The following is an 18,350-nucleotide window of genomic DNA, read 5'->3' on the forward strand; positions in this document are numbered from 1 at the left end:
ACGTTTCCTTGAGATTTCCTCCACAAGGCTCAACCTACATCGTCAAAAAATATGTTACTAGTTCAACAAAACGTCATAATTTTTTAGGACTGAGGTTCATTCGAGTCGAGAAAGTCTTGAGGAAACGACTAACTAGTTTATAGGACTTTAATTTAGGAGCGCATGCGTCCTGTTTTTAAACGGTGTGCCGAGTGTGAGTTTGTTTCACATTCGATCGTGAACGCGTTTGGCGTTTATTAAGATTTTGTATGGGATTACTCACTGGGCTGGGCTCACTAGTCACTCCCGTGAGCGTCGCTAGGCACTGTACAAATCCCATACAAAATGTTAGTAAACGCCAAACGCGTTCACGATCGAATGTGAAACAAAAAACTCACACTCGGCACACGGTATCGTATAACACTCTTACACATTGCGCGTTGATAGAGCATCAGTGTTAGAAGTTACACATTTAAGTAATGAGAGATATACCAGCTTTGTCTCTTTCTGGCATCAAACAAAATTTGGACATTGAAAAACCGCTTCTGTGTATCTTAAACCTACCGATTCACAGATGGATGTTCTACGTCATTCGATCAGAGCATGTTGGAAGCCGGTTACATGAAGTTGCAGGCAGCAGACGACGTGTCGTCGCGACACCACTGGTTTCTATGTATTTCTATGAAGAAGTGTCGCTAGCTTCGTGTCTGCTGCGCAGGGTATTTCATAGAATTACATAGAAACCAGTAGTGTCGCTGCGACACGTCGTCTGCTTCATGTCGCCCGCTGCCAACCGGTATCTTTGGACTCAAGTCAATGTTCGGATATGTCAAGACCTCGCAGCTGGATTTGACACGACCCAACCAAATTACTTCCACCATCTGCTGCAATACAAGAGCATAAGGTACTCACCGAGGCGCTTAATCTCGTGCTCGTTGCCGTCATCCCTCGCCAGCTGTATGGAGACGGAGCCGTCCTCGACGAAGTACATGCCGTCGGCGGTGTCCCCCTGCCGGATGATCAGCTCGCCGTCGGCCAGCGTGCGCGGCAGCAGTGCGTCCGCGAGGTTCGCGCGCTCGTACGCCTGCGGATGAGAGAATAATGGTGATAAGTTCACGACCTCTGTGGCTCAGTTGGTGGGCTGTTGGCAGCTCAAGCCGGGGGTCGCGGCTTCGAATGCCGCTGACGGAATAAAAAAAAGTTTTCAAAGTTCCTGGGTCATGGATGTGTATTTTAATATAATAAAAATCTTAAATGTATAGAATAAAAGTATTAAATATATTTCCGTTGTCTGGTACCCGTAACACAAGTCCTTTAGGCACTTAGCACGGGGTCAGACTGACGTGGTGGGAAGCGTCCATAGATATTATTATAAGTATACACGTTGGTCGATAACCTATAGGGGTTGTGTAGTATCTATTTCAAATGGTTTGCGGTGGGTTAATCGTGACCGGAACTATACCTAAGCACCATGGGGTTTTAGTGGGTAGATCTTCGGAGAATCCCACATACCCCGGCCGATGTCTCCCAATTCGCCGGGGATGCGCAAAGCATATCCCCATGTGTAAAAAAAGTACTTATCTACTTCAACTGCAGAATTGAACGAATACATTAAACACCTAATGACAGATTCTATAGATAATGATAAATTATTGCCTATCTGTAACATCGTCTATTCTTCCGTTGAAAAAGAGTTAGCTCTATTTTTGCCATGAGCAGTGAGCACACAAAATATCTAAATGTTTACGATACAATTAGGCTGGAATTTGGCGACGGAATCCCAACAAATTGCCAAAAAGTTACAAAATTCTGTAACTACGTCATCCGGTTATGCATTAATTCATCTTTGAAACATCTCCAACTGCTAATTCATAGAAGTCTTGGCAACGATATTTTACTAGCGCATAATAATTATAATGTTATATCAAGAATTTCATAGCTAAAAAGTATTTTTAGGGGGCTTTTCCCGTTTAAAAGCGTGTTGTTACCCGCGCGCAGTTTGGCCATGCGGGTGACAACATGCTCCTGGCCACGCGCGCCTTGACAGGAAAAACATCTATGAAATGATAGGATACGGGCAACTTGCATGTAGAAGTTGACACGCATGTCAGGAACTCTTATGCCGCTTCCCACCTGGCCATGTGGACAATTGAGAAGCGATTATGAACGCTTAGAAGGGCAAATCCGTCTACGGCTGTGACCATGATCGACGTCGATTGTGCATGCTATAAAATCTCTGATCTCTCTGATAAAATTCTTTAATCTTTGTAATCAGCCAGAGCCTCAAAGGTTACCATGGCGCTACAAATAATAAATATTACTATCTAAAAGCCGAGCTTTGTGAGGGCTCGCGTCGTTTTTCTGCGTGGTAATAATCTTAAAGGCAGTTTTTTTATATTTTAATAGTAACGAACCTTGACTGACTGATTATAACACATCTACTAATTTTTATTATTCGTAGACATCTACATATAAATACAAATTACCATGTTAAAGCACAAATCAATAGGCGTGATAGTTTTTCCGTAAAGTGTACCACAAAAGTGTTCTGGTTGTGGGATATAGTAGGGCTCGCTTTGCTCGGTTTGACAAAAGAGTGACTGACTCAAATTAAGCTTGTTGTGTAACGCAGACGCTTATGAATCGAGCCTTCACATGCCGATCTGCGCAAATGGTCCTAAGATGACAAACACTTTGACCTAAGACCTTAAACCAGCGCGATAGAGTCAAAGTTCAAACTCTATATTTAGTAATAGTAATAGCAACGTGAAAAACCCAGCGAAAACAACGTAGCAACGTTGCTACGTTGAAAGCCAATTAATTATACGTTATAAAGGCTGCAATTCAATTAGTAAGCCATGCACGAGTGAGCTACCAGACTATGATTTCCAACGTAAGGATGGGCCCGGATACATGTAAGTATTTAACATCACTGATGTCAACTGTCATGTAGTTTGGAAAAAACAGAATGCGATTTAATATCTTTTTACTACTTTAATGCAACACAAATGCAACATTAATTTTTAGTTTGTTGTTTACTCCAATCCGTTTTTCATAAAACGGGAAAATACTTAATAGTATTTTCGTAAAATGTATAAACAACGATATTCGGCGTTTCATGAGAATACCTACCATTTTGTTATTTCATGGTGCGCGCTAGCTCCTAAGTGCTAATGTTACATTAATTATACCTTTAGTAAAATCGGAGTGCCAACTTGTAAAGAATTGTTAAATAAATATTATATATTTTAAAGTCCTATAACTCCTAAGCCAAGTAAGGGTCAAATCAGACCGCAACGCGACGCGTAGATATGCATTTCTAAAGTATGGATTTGACAGATTTCAATTGCGTGAGTCGTCTTGCAAATCTGTCAATTCAATACATATTTAGAAATGCATCTACGCGTCGCGTTGCTGTCTGAATTAACCTTAACATTACGAATCTGCTAAACATGTAAAATAATAAACCTATTTCATATCATATAGGTTACTTGTAAACCGTTCTCAAAATCTCAAATCGCGGAGGGTAGAGTTTGCAACAAGTTGCGTTGCCTTTATTTAGGCACTCAAGTTGGAGACACTTCAAAGCTGAGACAGGGCCTGTCCTTATAACAACAATAGTTTATTTTCCAGTATATTTTCAACCCGATACAAATCCCTTCTATTCCTTTCATGAAATCTTCTCTAGTTGGAATTTTTAATAATAGTAAGTTTTGCAGTTTACGTAGAATATTTCATAGAATTTATATTTTAAACGCGTCTTTACTAACAATATAAACGCGAAAGTGTGTTTGCCTGTCTGTTACATCTTCACGCTAATATACGGCTGCACTGATTTAGGTAAAATTTCGTATGGACATACTTTATGGTATTCCAAGGCTTTAAATGAATGTGTCAATGAGCGCTGCTGGTAAAGGAGAACTGTCAAAAATGATGGCAGCGTTAGTTCCCTTATCTCGCCACGTTCATAAATAGCCTTGTCGAACTGTAACTTATAAGACACGGCGAAGGACATAGTGGTCTTTGTCGCCACAAACGTACGGTTACAATGGCATAAACAAGTTTCATTAAAATAGAAGGTGATGAATTTTCCACCATGTAATACTTTATTTTCGTACTAGAACTAGGCAGAAAGGGGCGCGAAGTTCACGTTTGAAATATAAAGACGCCTCAGGGACTGGGTTAAAAATAGTAAAAATATGTAAAGTAGCACCCAATTTGACATACATAATATTATAATAACATGCAAATGAGGGGTAGAGCTCACGTATAGGACATCATATAACCTAAAAGACTATCGCGACAATGTTTTTTTCCCAGACAGGGGAAGGGTTCTATGTAGCCCGGCTACATGTAGGGTAGGTATGCATGTTTTTTAATGACCGTTTTGCTTTCTCCTGATATCACCTGCACTTATTACTAATCAAAGTAAATACAGGCCCAAACTGAATATTAGACATCGAAGAAAACAACTTATACCCATTTAAAATTTATGAAAACTTCAGTCACATTTGAACCTATAACATTGCTTATACATTATAAGTTACGTACTTTAGCTCTTAAGTTATCCTAGAGGTAAAATTGGCACACATTATGCCATAAGGGTAATAATATTTTACAATTTATTTTTGCAACATTAGTATAGAAAAAAAGCACTCCGTATCTGAGGCGAAAGACCGGCAAGTAGGGTTGTCAAACTCTTCCTAGTGTAGAAGCATATCATGGGGTAAGGGTGAAGCCAAACGAGCGTAATTTGTGAGTCATGAGTCGCAGAATTTCGGCTGGCAGAAATTCTGCTGCATTCAGTTTCATACAAAAGTCCTGTTTGCAGCGTAATTTTGTGAGTCATGATTTGAAATTGATGAAACTTCATTTTGCGTAGAGTAGGTTACACGTTTTCCCACTTGCCAGGAAAATTGACTTTTATTTTTTCTTCTAGGGAAGGGGGGATAAAATTCGGAATATTGAGATACTTTGAGAAAAATTTACGGGTTTGCGCTGTATTGTGACTTGTGAGCTGCGGCCTGCGGGTAATGCAATAAAAACGTAACTTCAACGTCGTGAAATTGGACTCCACAGTCCACGTAGGTTACCACGTACACACATCTTAGGACATGACAGTCTATTGGAGCTCTATGTGAGGGCCGATACGTGTGTCAGCCCTGGGTCTCGCTGGGTCTCCCCTGGCCCTTTGAAGTGTAGTGTAGCGTGCACCGTAACGCGTCTAATCCAGCCCACACACGCTTCCGCACACAACACACATACGGCTTTATATTATTTATTTATTTAAGGACCAAATACAGTTTTGTATCACTAAATGCATAAATTCATGATTAATAAAAAATTACAGCTAGATACAATAACTAGTTACATTCGGCCTCAACATGCAATAAATAATAAACAATATTTTAAACTAAAACTAAATTAAATTAAATTATTAAAAATTAAAAATACAGTTAATTGCATGGAACAATACATATTTTCTAAAAACATAATTGTAATAATTGTACATAGCATTAAATTAAAATTAAAATCATTTGTCACTAAAAAAACACCTGATTCTAAAGAGCTTGGCAAAATTTTGGTGTAGTAAGGCCCGTCCTCATCAGTCAAATCAACTTACGTTTTTGGAACATTGATGACGTCATGTTTTAACTTTTAAGTCATGTCAACAATTTCAATAATTAAAAAAAAACAACGAAAATTTATTTGTTCATAATCGTACCAGTAAGTCGTAACCAGTATGAGCGATTGCTAAAGGGTAGATATTCGTCTATGATCGCACAATATGTGACATGATCGACATTTTTATTATAATATACATGCATGATGCAATAGACTTCGCAGTCCATATGGCAATCATGATTATACGTGGTCTCCAAGTTCCAACATAGGTTCGGGTGAACACCGTTATCCTTAAAACCATCAAATAAGCCCGTCAAAATGAACAACTTTTTCTATGAGAACATTGCTGGGAACCCAAAAAAAAAATGCCGTCTTATGGATATGACGACGGATTTTTTTGAGTTCTCAGCATTGTTCTCATAGAAAAAGTTGTTCATTTTGTCGCGCTCATTTGATGGTTTTAAGGATAGCGGTGTTCACCCGAACAACCTGTATACAGCACATTTTTTAAGCTGTACAGCTATGCGACGAGCTATTAATATAAGAGACGGTGTTTATAGAGGAGGCTGCAGGCGCCTCCGTAATGCGCTCGTAAGTTTTAATGTGATGATACGAGTTGCAGCTGCGCTATTGTGCCAGGAGGGTGATTTGAAAATGTACATTAAACTGTACTAGATATTTCCAAATTCGTTCGCGGAGAAATTCGTTTAATGCTGTAAAATAAACTATATTATCATCAATCTATACAGGGTGGGACTAATCATTGTATTGATGAATATTATACAGGGTGTACCGTGTAACAAAAACAAGTGATAATACTTTAGGGTGTGTACGTGTTCCCTGTAGAGATTTCACTGTGAAAGTAGCAGCGCTGAAAGACCAAAAATTTTTTTCACTTTTGTATGGGCAAGGGCCCGAGCGTCACGAGTTTCCCCATACAAAAGTGAAAAAAAATTTTTGGTCTTTCAGCGCTGCTACTTTCACAGAGAACTCTCTACAGGGAACACGTACACACCCTAAATTATTATCACTTGTTTTTGTTACACGGTACACCCTGTATAATATTCATCAATACAATTATTAGTCCCACGGAAACGTGGGACTAATAAAATTGTATAGACGGTCGATGACTGTCAGGCAGCCTGCCGAAGGGCCTAGACAAGTGGCAAGCGATTATTGTAAACGCCAACAAAATGTATGGGATTTGACATTAGTATTCGCTAGCGAAGCGATGACTTATGTCAAATCGCATAATACATTTTCTTGGCGTTTACGATAATCGCTTGCTACTAGGGCAGAGCTTGCAGGCGGATTGTTAGGGTGAAGCCAAACGAGCGTATTTTGTGAGTTGTGACTTATGAGTCGCAGTATTTCGGCTGGCAGAAATTCTGCTGCATTCAGTTTCATACAAAAGTCCTGTTTGATTCAAACAAGCGTAATTTTGTGAGTCATGATTTGTTTGAAAATATATTTACTCGGCAGAAATTCTGCGACTCTACTATGCTACTATGCTACTCCACTCACAAAATTACGCTCGTTTAGCTTTACCCTTAATGTGTGGGACCCTTAAAAGTATCTTCATACCTTTAACTAATCCAAACGAAGTGAAGTGAAGAAGTTTAGCGTAAGAGGTGACGGAGACGCATTTATATTTTATAATATTGATACAGCAGATAAACTCAAATCATGACCTGGCCTCGAAGAAATTTCAAAAAAATTTCTTCGCCGCAGATCGCAGATTCAAATTATATAATCTCGAGCTGTCCCATCTCTATGGTTATTTGAGGAAATTTTAAATTTGGTGGCGTAACGTAACTTTTTTGTACGATTTTTATGCACGTTATAGCCCACCCTTACCATAAAATCATTCTCAGAATCCAATAACCATCGTAAATAATTATTTATATAAACAACGAGAGAAACTGCACATTTTCAGCGGAGGAACTCGCAAATTAAAATACATTCCGCACCGAGCATAATATTTAAAAGTCGCAAATGTAAAACAGAAATAAAACGCAAAATTGTTCACAACTCATAACGTCGCTGTCAATCATTCAACGAGTGATTTCTTTCCAGAAATTATTTTCACGGAAATGTTGACACGACGATAACAGATTTATATACTTTATACTTAGTCAAATTGCATTCGATTATTAATTGAATAGACGTATGTAGTTAAAAAAAAATATTTGGAACGTGTTGATGGAAACGTGTTATTACTTATTTCCAATTTTGGTTAGGGCAATGTAGAATGATCACTTGTCTGACAAGTAAGATGATCTTGATGATGTGTCGGAGGGGCATGTAAAAAGTCGGTCCTGCGCCTGATCTGATCTCGCGCCAGTCGTGTTGGTCTGCCGTCCCACTGGGTTATGACAGTAAAGGATTAAGGAATAGAGAGTGCTCTTGTGTACTGCGCACACACTTGGGCACTATAAAATTACTCCTGCGCAACTGGCCTGGTTTGCAAAACTGGCCACCGTCACCGAAACCGGTGTGGGAGTATTATATGTTATGGCTTTCATATTAGACCTATTCTAGATAGTTCTGACTTCCGATATGGATGTGGCTAATTGATGTAAATACCTTATTGGTACTTGTTGGATGAAAGTTACTCAAGATTTATTGACTATCTTCAAAATTGACATCGACTTATGGTCCAATTCAAAGCATTATTTAATTTTCTGTTTAGGCCTAAGAAAGAGTTTATTTTTTCTGACCATTTGTGCCCACAGATCATTTAATATCTCTCCGATTCTAATTTTGGTTTATAACTACCTTGCATTGTAGTAACATTATTCAAGACGCATTTTGTAACCTCCAAGCAACAAATGTTATTCCTATAGAATTTTAAAAATGGAACACGTCATAATATATCATGACTTGTGTACAAGATGGCGGCCGTGACGTCACGTGACGCACGCCATGGTGTTAACGTGCATGTTGATTGTTGCGTTAATACTGTCTGTTGCTATGCCATCATCATCAGCTAGAAGTTTTAGCTGATCTAGCGTAGAACACTATGGTCCAAACCACAAGTCTAATCAAATTTCATAGAAATTCTTACATATTTTAATACAAGGATTCACCCTGTAGTTTGGAGCACACGATTATGGGTTATAGTTAAACTAGATAACGCCTGCAACTCCAAAATTGGTTTATCGAGCGGGAACCTATACGTCCTTTCTCGGTACTCCAAATCTAGTATGAATATATACCCAGCAAAATCGGTGCATCGGTTTGGGCGTGAAGTGATAACAGAAAGACAGACACATACACTTTTACATTTAGGTATAATATAATTAGTATGGATGTGGCCTTTCTACATTAGCCCATGTTGTCTCAAATCCCAATACAACAGACTATAAATGTGCAGAGGGGCATATTCGTCTGTCTTTGCTGATTGTCTATGCTGGTCAATTGTGCATGCTATGGGAGGCTGCGAAATTACGGTAATCTATCATAGCCCTAATTCTACATTAGCCCATGATGTCCCAAATCCCAATACAAGAGACTATAAATGTGCAGAGGGGCATATTCGTCTATGTCTATGCTGATTGTCTAATGTCTATGCTGGTCAATTGCGCATGCTATGGGAGGCTGTGAAATTACGGTAATCTATCATAGCCAAAATTAGCAAGTGGAATGAAACAGAATAATAATATTATTATATATTTCATTCAATCGAATACAGAACCTTTCTTTTTTTTTGTATGTCGATAAAAACACGGTGATCACGAGAAAAACATGCTGAGATTTCCGACAGAAACGTAAACATACATCAATGGTACACGTAACACGTAAACATGGATTTTTACATATTTCCAACGAAAATAGTCTTACACGTGTATGATATGGAGTTTCTGAACTTCAACGCAATATTCTCATCTAATCACCTTTGCAGAAAGTTCTAGAGTTACTTTAGAAGGTATGAAGGCTCAAGGCAGGAAGGATGAAAATATGAGTTTGAGTTTCGGCCAAGCATCTCTCGCTTTACATATTACTAGCTATAATAATTCAACGTGGGTTAGGTACTTTAAAAATTCGGGAACTAGCACGGCGAGAAGAAACCTACTTTATTAGTTGGCAGCTGAGGTATTCATTGATCAGCCAAAGTACAAAAAACTTGGGTCTTTGGCCAACTTAATCTTACGATATATGGCCTCTAAATGGAGAGAAAAACATAGATCAGTTTTTGGGTAACGCGAGTCAGCTCGACATAGGCACGAAACGAATGTTGAAATATTGAAAAAATACTTTAGCTTGCTTCCGAACGTAGCTTTGAATTTTGAGAGCAAAAATAGCACGATTTTTTAAGCCTCGATAGGTCTCGGAAACTTTTTACGCTTGAATCCATGTACACTCAGCGATATTAGTTACCTGGATATTAACTAAATAAAAATAAATAAATAAAAAGCAGTCTTTTAAATAGGACACAGGAGATACAGCGGTGGAAACGTGTGGTGGGCCAAAGCCCTTTAAAAAATAAAAAGTCTTTTAAATAATAGACATTCTATCTCTATTTTTACGCGTCGAGATCTGTAGCTTCGGGCGAAATATGTATGTTTAGGCGTTACTAGGAATTTAGTATCTGTTAACTTTTCACGTTTAAAAACCTAAACCTAATTTGGTGAGTATAAGTGGCGACAAAACAATAAAGGATGTTTTTTTTATTGGTCAACTTTATAGTTTATTACAAAAAAATAAGTTAAATGACTCGTAGTTGTGTCGCAACGATCGAACACCTTATCACTTATCAGGCGTCTTATTTCATTATAATAGCTACTTCGCCTAATCCAATGTGACACCAAAATTCTGATAGCTGACGTCACGACATTGCCTTACCGTTATCAAGATAGCTCGTATCGTACAAAAAGGTAGAACACTATAAATTTGGTGTTTAAAATTCCAAAGGAACGGACGATTCATATTATAGGTCACAACTCACACCACACAATATATCAACTCGGAAAGGGATCGTCACCGTATCGCCTTTCGCCTAGCCGTCAACCAGCCCTACTAGACAAGTGTCAAGCGATTATCGTAAACGCCAACAAAATGTATGCGATTTACTTATTCATCGTTTCGCTAGCGAATACTAATGTCAAATCCCATACATTTTGTTGGCGTTTACGTTAATCGCTTGACTCTTCTCTCTAGGCCCTGGCGTCAACCTAACGTATGCACGTAACTAATAATAATAATAATATATCTGTGGACGCTTCACACCACGTCAGTCTGGCACTGTGCTAAGTACTTGAAGGACTTGTGTTACAGGTACCAGACAACGGAAATATATTTAATACTTTTATACTATACATATATTTAAGATTTTTATTATATCATACACATATTTAATACACATCCATGACCCAGGAACATTGAAAAACTTTTTGTTCCGTCGGCGGGATTCGAACCCGCGACCCCCGGCTTGAGTTGCCACACACTCTAACCATTGAGCCACGAAGGTCGTCAACTAAAACGTATTAGTAGCGCCTGCACGTCAACTCGGCTACGGCTAGGCGACGCCTCGCTTACGGCTCGGGGAAGGGGAAAAGGGCAAGGGTGGACGAAGAAACGTAAGCTTGAGTACGGAGAGACGTAAGCACGGGTAATGACGAGCCGTAAACGGGGGGACGACAAGCCGTAAGCGGGTGCACGACGAGCCGTAAGCGGGTGGACTACCAGCCGTAAGCGGGTGGACTACCAGCCGTAAGCGGGGGGACTACTAGTTGACCACGCGTCGCATCTAGGTTCGGAGCCTGTTCCGAGGCGAGGCGATTACGTTACGGCTCCGCTTAGTGTGCGTTGCAGTAGGGAGTTTCATACAAACAATATTTGAACGGCTCGAGGCGATACGGTGCCGATCCCTTTCCGAGTTGATATATGTGCTGTTACCTTATGTCTGCTACACCGAGAGCTACCCAATAACAAAACAAAACAGGGGTGTAACAAAACTAAGGGCCAACCCACACGTACCACAACCACACGACAACCAAAACCACACCACAACCACACTAAGTGGTCGGGCGTATATTTCGTATTGTAAAAGAACTGGACTATTCACACGTACCACATTTCAGTCGTCGTCGACCACTTGTGTGATACCGACCACATCCACACCGACCGCAACCACAACGTTGCGACCGGCGTCGATGCAATGACAGTGCGCGCGCACCGCCCGCACTCTTCCCCCCTCCGTTTCATTGACTTTCGTACGTAACCACATCGCAACTACTGGCGACAACGCAACCACGTCGACATTTTGTCGGTACCACAACGCAACTACAAAAAGCTGCAGAGCCACCATTCACACGTAACTACTGCTTGACGGCGAGTTTCCCCATACAAAAGTGAAAAAAAAATTTGGTCTTTCAGCGCAGCTACTTTCACAGTGAACTCTCTACGAGGGACACATACACACCCTGAAGTATTGCCACTTAGTATTGTTACACCCTGTATAGCAAAAGCAAACATAGATATTTTTAAAATTTTATCCCTAAAAGGACAAAAAAATTTAAATACTAAAGATATAATAATAAAATCAGAGGCTTAATTCTCATACCTCGAACACCGCTTCGATGCCATGCCAATCGTGTAAAATCATACTTCGTGATATTAGGAGTCCGACCAGCCTTTACCTACCATTTCAACTTCGAAATTTTAGTCCACTTAAAGTAGGTATAGAGTACTAAACATACTAAAAGTCCCCGGCCCGCCCCTAGGGTGGGGAGCCGGGTTGGGGGGAGGGGTTTAAAGTTCCCGTTTTTAAGTTTTTTGCTCATAATATCTTTAAAACGGTACGTCGTAGCGAAAAAGTGTTTTCTACATAAAGAAAGCTTATAAAAACTACACCTGTGTGATTAACACTTTGTATCTATCTCCAATCATTGCCATGCTATAAGCTTCTAAAGTACTCGATTTTCTCGATTTAAAACTCAAAAAACGGGAACTTTACACCCCTCCCCCACCCCGGCTCTCCCCTAGGGGCGGGGACTTTTAGTATGTTTACCTTCTGGCCATCCTGAACACATTTCTGAAGAAATTGCTTACGTTGCAGCTCACGAACTCTACACCATCTTTTGGACTATACTTTGAGTGGACTTTTTCATCCCTTTGGTGGTGAAATTTCAAAAACCTTGTGTGGATGCTTTTACTATAACTACCTAGTTATGTAGCTTTTACAACCAGCATAATATATTCCAAGTACTACGATCCGTCCTAAATTTTTAACCATTTTATACTGATTTAAAAGAGATTTTTGAAAGAGAGAATGAACGTAAATTTTTAAATTATTCTTTTTTTATGGTTGACTTATTGCGAGGTTGGCTCGCGTCGGTTTTTTAATTAAATCCAAAGTTCGTTACTGATTAATTAATGTAATAAATTAAAATCCACCATGACACACCACTAAAACGAAATATTCAACAATGCTTGCTATTTTTATAACAAGGTAACAGGCATACTTGACATACAAATGACATACAAACATAAGGTAACTTTTAACATTAAGGGAATTCACACAAAACCAATAAAACAGATTTATATGATGTGAATTTTGTCTTGACATGAAGCATAATTTTGACTATATGCATAGTAGATGCCACACAAAATACATAGCACTACAGTTTTAGAAGTGCATATGTAATATTTAAAATGTTGGTTTCAAGATAAAAACATAACATAATATAGGAACAAGACAGCCTGAAAATATTTTGCTTTATGCTATGTAGCGACAGAAATTGTGATATTACAATAGAATGTTAGACCATTTTTGGAACTATGTATATGCAATTAATGCAGTCAAAGTTGCTATCATGTCTTTATTGACCCCACGACCTCAGAGATCACAAGAGAGCTATCATTATTATCTTTATTCGACCACGATTCTGTTTTTTTCGACTACATCGTAAAATCGATGCAATTTTTTCATTTATTTCTTGACATTTAGGAACATTATTGTTGAGGCACTTCTCCAGTTTGGGCCATTAATGGATAACCATGACTAATTTGATCGTTAAACTGTTTATACTTTATAATATTTACAAGCGCTGTCGATCACAGACAATCATAGACAAACGTCACATGTTGCTAATCGTTTGTATTGGTCCATCATGGACCAAAGTAGATACCGCATTATGTACCCAATTCCTAAAATGAAATACGTCAAGACAAAATTAGTTTCTGAGAAATATTACTTTAAAGATAAACGCACACTTAACCTTGTAGTTATTATGGCTATTATTACGTAGAATTTACTAATCTGTGCTATTAGTTTTTTATGTCCATAAAGACTTTTCCAAAGTAGGTAATATACAAAGTTACCAATTAAACATAAAATCGGAAAAAGTTAATAAAAACACAATAACGTAGCTTAAACTAAGTTTTATATTTTTTCTAACATTATAGTCCAAGAGTTCGGAGGCAAAATGTGCACTATAAAATTACCCACGTTTGTTTTCTTTAAAGTTTAAAATTTTAAAACCTTCAAGGCCATCCAACTCAAAGTTTTGAATAAATTAGTGAATAAGACAAAGTCATAAGGGTCCGTCTTAAGTGTGAGTGGATTTAATTATGTACGAGCCGCAGGGCCGGCTAACGACTCGAGGGACGAAGACCCTTAGTGGAAAATCATAACTATGTCTTCTAGTTAACTTGTTGCAGGGAAAAACGCTTTAATAGGCAGAGCCTGTAGCCAAGCCGTTTTCTTTATCGCTTCTATACTTAATTTCCTAAACACGTTACCTATTTGCTGCTGCGGAAAGCGGCCAAGTGCTAGTTGGACTCGCCCATGACATTTCATGGCCGAGTACAACTAGCACTTAGCCGCTTTTTTACGTTAGGTTAGGTTAGAGTAAGGGGGACCCCTTATCAAAGCTTGTATAGAATCGTCTCTCGAATTCGCCGATTAAAATGTATGGAATTGACATAGCGTTCGTTAATATGACGATGACGTCCGACTCGTCTTATGTCAACTCTATACTACTCCATATGACGTTATGATCGGCGATTCTATTTATAAATAATCAGCTATCCGCGAGTCTCGTCGACTCGCGCACCAAGGATTCCGTACCACTTTAGAGCAAAAATAAAAAAATAAAGCGTTTTTGTATGGGAGCCCCCTTAATTATTAATTTTATTGATTATGAATCATTAAAGTAAAAATAACACTGAGTATTTTATGAACATTTCAGGTGGCTACCTGTTGTCATCATTAATAACGAGCAAAAAATATTTAATAAATCACGTTAGTTGTATGGAATTACTATTAAATACTATTTTATTTATTTATAGTAGATGCTATAATCTGTGAAAATTTCAACTCTCTAGCTATTACCGTTATTGAGTTACAGCCTGGAGACAGAAGGACAGACATCGAAGTCTCAGTAATAGAGTCCTGTTTTTACCCTTTGGGTACGGAACCTTAAAAAGCGATAAAGAAAAGGTCTCGGCTATACGGCAAGTTTATTCTTAATGGCCGGTCTAGACCAGTCCAGCGATCAATTCCAGTATTTTTTGGAGAAATTGCATTCCAGTGTCCGTTTATATTATTCCAATAGTAATGCAGCGCTGGATTAGATCACTGGTTTAGAATAATGTAAACGACACATAATATATCACTTATTTTTTTTTTTACATAAAGCAGGGAGAAGATTTGTTCCGTTTGGGGAAAACTGATAAAGTGCATAGGTCTCGTTTGCAATAAAGATTTAAACATGGGTATTTCTGACGTGGGCTCTTGTACTATAGTCAGCGAGCCAGTGCGTGCGTGCACCTATTGTATCATTCAATATTGTCACATCGTTAGGTAACAATTGCGAAATAACCGATCACGAGACTGCATACCAAACTCGCTACGAATACTCGCATTGTTTACGTGCGGATCACACTGGTTTTAGTATTTTAGATAGGATTTAGGAACTACCTAACTTAAGAAAACACTTTTGAAGTTTTAGGGGTAAAAAACGTTATATAACTCGCGTCAAACGTGACATCAATTATTTGTAATACGGGAGAGAGTAACCGCCGGTGCCTGGCTTTGCGTAGGAGAGACAGAAATATCTCCGCTTAGGACATAGTATTATGCTTTTGCTGGTGTGCAAAATTTTATATTTGCGTGTGTTTTCTTACCAAAACATGACATCAAAACGAAAACATAGCATGTATCTTAAATCTTAGCCTTACCTCAATTCAAAATCTTCCCGACTTCTGGGAAATTCTCCCAGCTGGCAACACCGAACCGTATCGTATGGAGAATTGACACGTACGTATTGATTTACGTTAAGTGTAGTTTAAAGGCGGTCACGCGTATTTTCGGACTCCAACCGGGCCGGGCCGCGCTTTGTTCATGACCAAACACTAGAATAACACATTAAACGCGCCTTTGAAATATTTAACGGCCGTCTTTTCAGAAGAATAATGCTCGTTGCTAGGGTTGCCAAGAAAATTTGACAGATATTTTGAAGCCGTCCAAATCATTGTTTATTTTTTTTCTAGGCTTGTCAAAGTGTTGGCAATAAAGCCGGTCTTTTAAACTCTTTGGGTCAGTTGGCCAACCCTGACATTTCTGTAAATCTACAAGCCGACACTCTTTTCCCAACCTTGCATTGCTTAAAGTTTAAAATAGTTGGGCTTCAGGCAACGCTAAATATTTAAGGTGCCCGAAAGCCTCTTATAATTTTGCTTATCCGCCCGTCTGTCCTCTTTTGCTAACGTGAAGAATCTTACGAGAATCTAACTAATTAAGAGCAGAAGATGCCAGGGCCGCTTCTTCCGTTTCTTGGACACTGTGCTAATTAGGTCCTGGTTGTTAACCCAAAGATTTCGCCAAAATGGCTGCTCTATCTTCAGGGCCAGCTTTATGACGCCTCTATTTTTTTTTATGAAATAAGGGGGCAAACGAGCAAACGTGTCACCTGATGGAAAGCAACTTCCGTCGCCCATGGACACTCGCAGCATCAGAAGAGCTGCAAGTGCGTTGCCGGCCTTTTAAGAGGGAATAGGGTAATAGGGGAGGGTAGGGGATTGGGCCTCCGGTAAACTCACTCACTCGGCGAAACACAGCGCAAGCGCTGTTTCACGCCGGTTTTCCGTGAGAACGTGGTATTTCTCCGGTCAAGCCGGTCCATTCGTGCCGAAGCATGGCTCTCCCACGTATAAAAGTACTTTGAACTGTTTTCATGTCCAGAGTCCAGACTCTTGACATGGTCTTAGTTAAGTTCTGTGCGCTTAGCATGCGCCAACGAGATATCTCACTCTCGAGATAATTAAAAACTACTCGTCTCATAAGTCATAATGTCAAAATCTTGACATTATCTCGACAAAACTCGATAAAAATGTGTTATTTCGATGACAGATCTACACGAGAAAAAATGTTTGTCATTCTAGGGTCAATACAGATGAAGAGACAAACCATCAAACATCGAGAAAACATGTAGACAAAATTTTCTCGTTTACGCATCTTAAGCCGGCTAAGATTTGAGATTAAATTTTTTGTATATTTTTATATAAATTAGCTTGTATATCAGACACTCGCCTTTCCTGAGTCCTGGCTTTAACCTAAACTCTAAAGATTCTGCCAAAATGGCAGCTCTATCTTTAGAACCAGTCCTACTGACATCTCTATTCAGGATCTTGAACTGTTTTTATGTCCAGACTCTTGACCAGCTCTTAGTTACGTTCTGAAGCAAATAGTCTCCAAGCTAGCTTACTTGCAGCTGAGCAGCCCTACTAACTCTATTCAAGAGCGTAAACTATTTATGGTGTAAGCCACAGGTGTAATTAGCGTGTGATTTTTATGGCCATTTGAGTCATGCGCCGTAATAGGCAAGTTAATCATGGCCGATAATCCGTTTATTGCACGCGAAACAGGCCAGCCTGTTACGAAATATTATCTCATTTAGAGCTTAAAAAGGCCATAATTTTCTATGATCGCCGCCATGATTAAGAAACTGCCTAGATTGAACATACACGAATATATGGCAAAATTGTCGCTATTCTATTTGTTAAACCTGTCGGAGAAATTTTATTAAAAACTGTTATTAATGCTAACATCGTAGAAACATGGTGGTAGGTAGTCTTAGGCTGCTTTTCCACCAGAGCTGAGGGCAGCTGTGTTGCGAGGAGTGTGTTTTAAAAACCAATAGAATAGCTTTATTGACATGACTTAAATTTGCCATGACGTCGCTCAGCGCGGCGAAGCTATTGGTTCTCAAAAACACATTCCTCGCAACACAGCTCCGCTCAGCTCTGGTGGAAACGCAGCCTTATTCTTAAATTGACTAATAGATCAGCCTCAAAGTGTGTATGTCTGTCTGTCTGTCTTTCTTTGTGTCTGTCTGTCTGTTATCTTTTCATGCCCAAACTGCTGAACCGATTTTGCTGGGTACGGAGATACTTCTAAGGGCGTTTGTGCACTACACGGAATTTTACCGTCCGGCGTGGCGCGGCGCGGCGTCCCGATTTCTTACGTTTTGATATGGCAAATGTGAAAGTTATTTCACATTTGCCATATCAAAACGTAAGAAATCGGGACGCCGCGCCACGCCGGACGGTAAAATTCCGTGTAGTGCACAAACACCCTTATTCCGGAAAAATGTACGGTTACCGTGCGATAAACGATTTTTTTTTTTATTTTATTATTTCTTCCCCCTAACATTATCAGGGCTATTTATTTTCTATTTGTCTATACATACAATTTTTCTAATCAGCCTTTGATGTTACAATTATGTTCAATACTTATTATA

The 18,350-nt window shown here is 39.2% G+C and overlaps 1 protein-coding gene and 1 long non-coding RNA gene across 2 annotated transcripts in view; one reads left to right on the plus strand and one right to left on the minus strand.

The window, feature by feature from the left end:
- The window catches only part of LOC121737310 (cAMP-dependent protein kinase type II regulatory subunit), a 56,291-nt gene that overhangs the window by 4,907 nt on the left and 33,034 nt on the right, over nucleotides 1-18,350 (minus strand). Inside the window, exon 5 of the mRNA XM_042128951.1 lies at nucleotides 892-1,063. Within this exon, the coding sequence (XP_041984885.1) occupies nucleotides 892-1,063 (172 nt within the window). The remainder of the gene's footprint in view (nucleotides 1-891; nucleotides 1,064-18,350) is intronic.
- Nucleotides 312-14,777, plus strand: LOC121737320. The gene is made up of 3 exons (XR_006037124.1): nucleotides 312-389; nucleotides 2,363-2,365; nucleotides 14,764-14,777. It is a non-coding gene; the product is annotated as an uncharacterized LOC121737320 (long non-coding RNA).

This window comes from Aricia agestis, chromosome 20, assembly GCF_905147365.1.
Source record: "Aricia agestis chromosome 20, ilAriAges1.1, whole genome shotgun sequence".
In the NCBI taxonomy this organism is placed as follows: domain Eukaryota; kingdom Metazoa; phylum Arthropoda; class Insecta; order Lepidoptera; family Lycaenidae; genus Aricia; species Aricia agestis.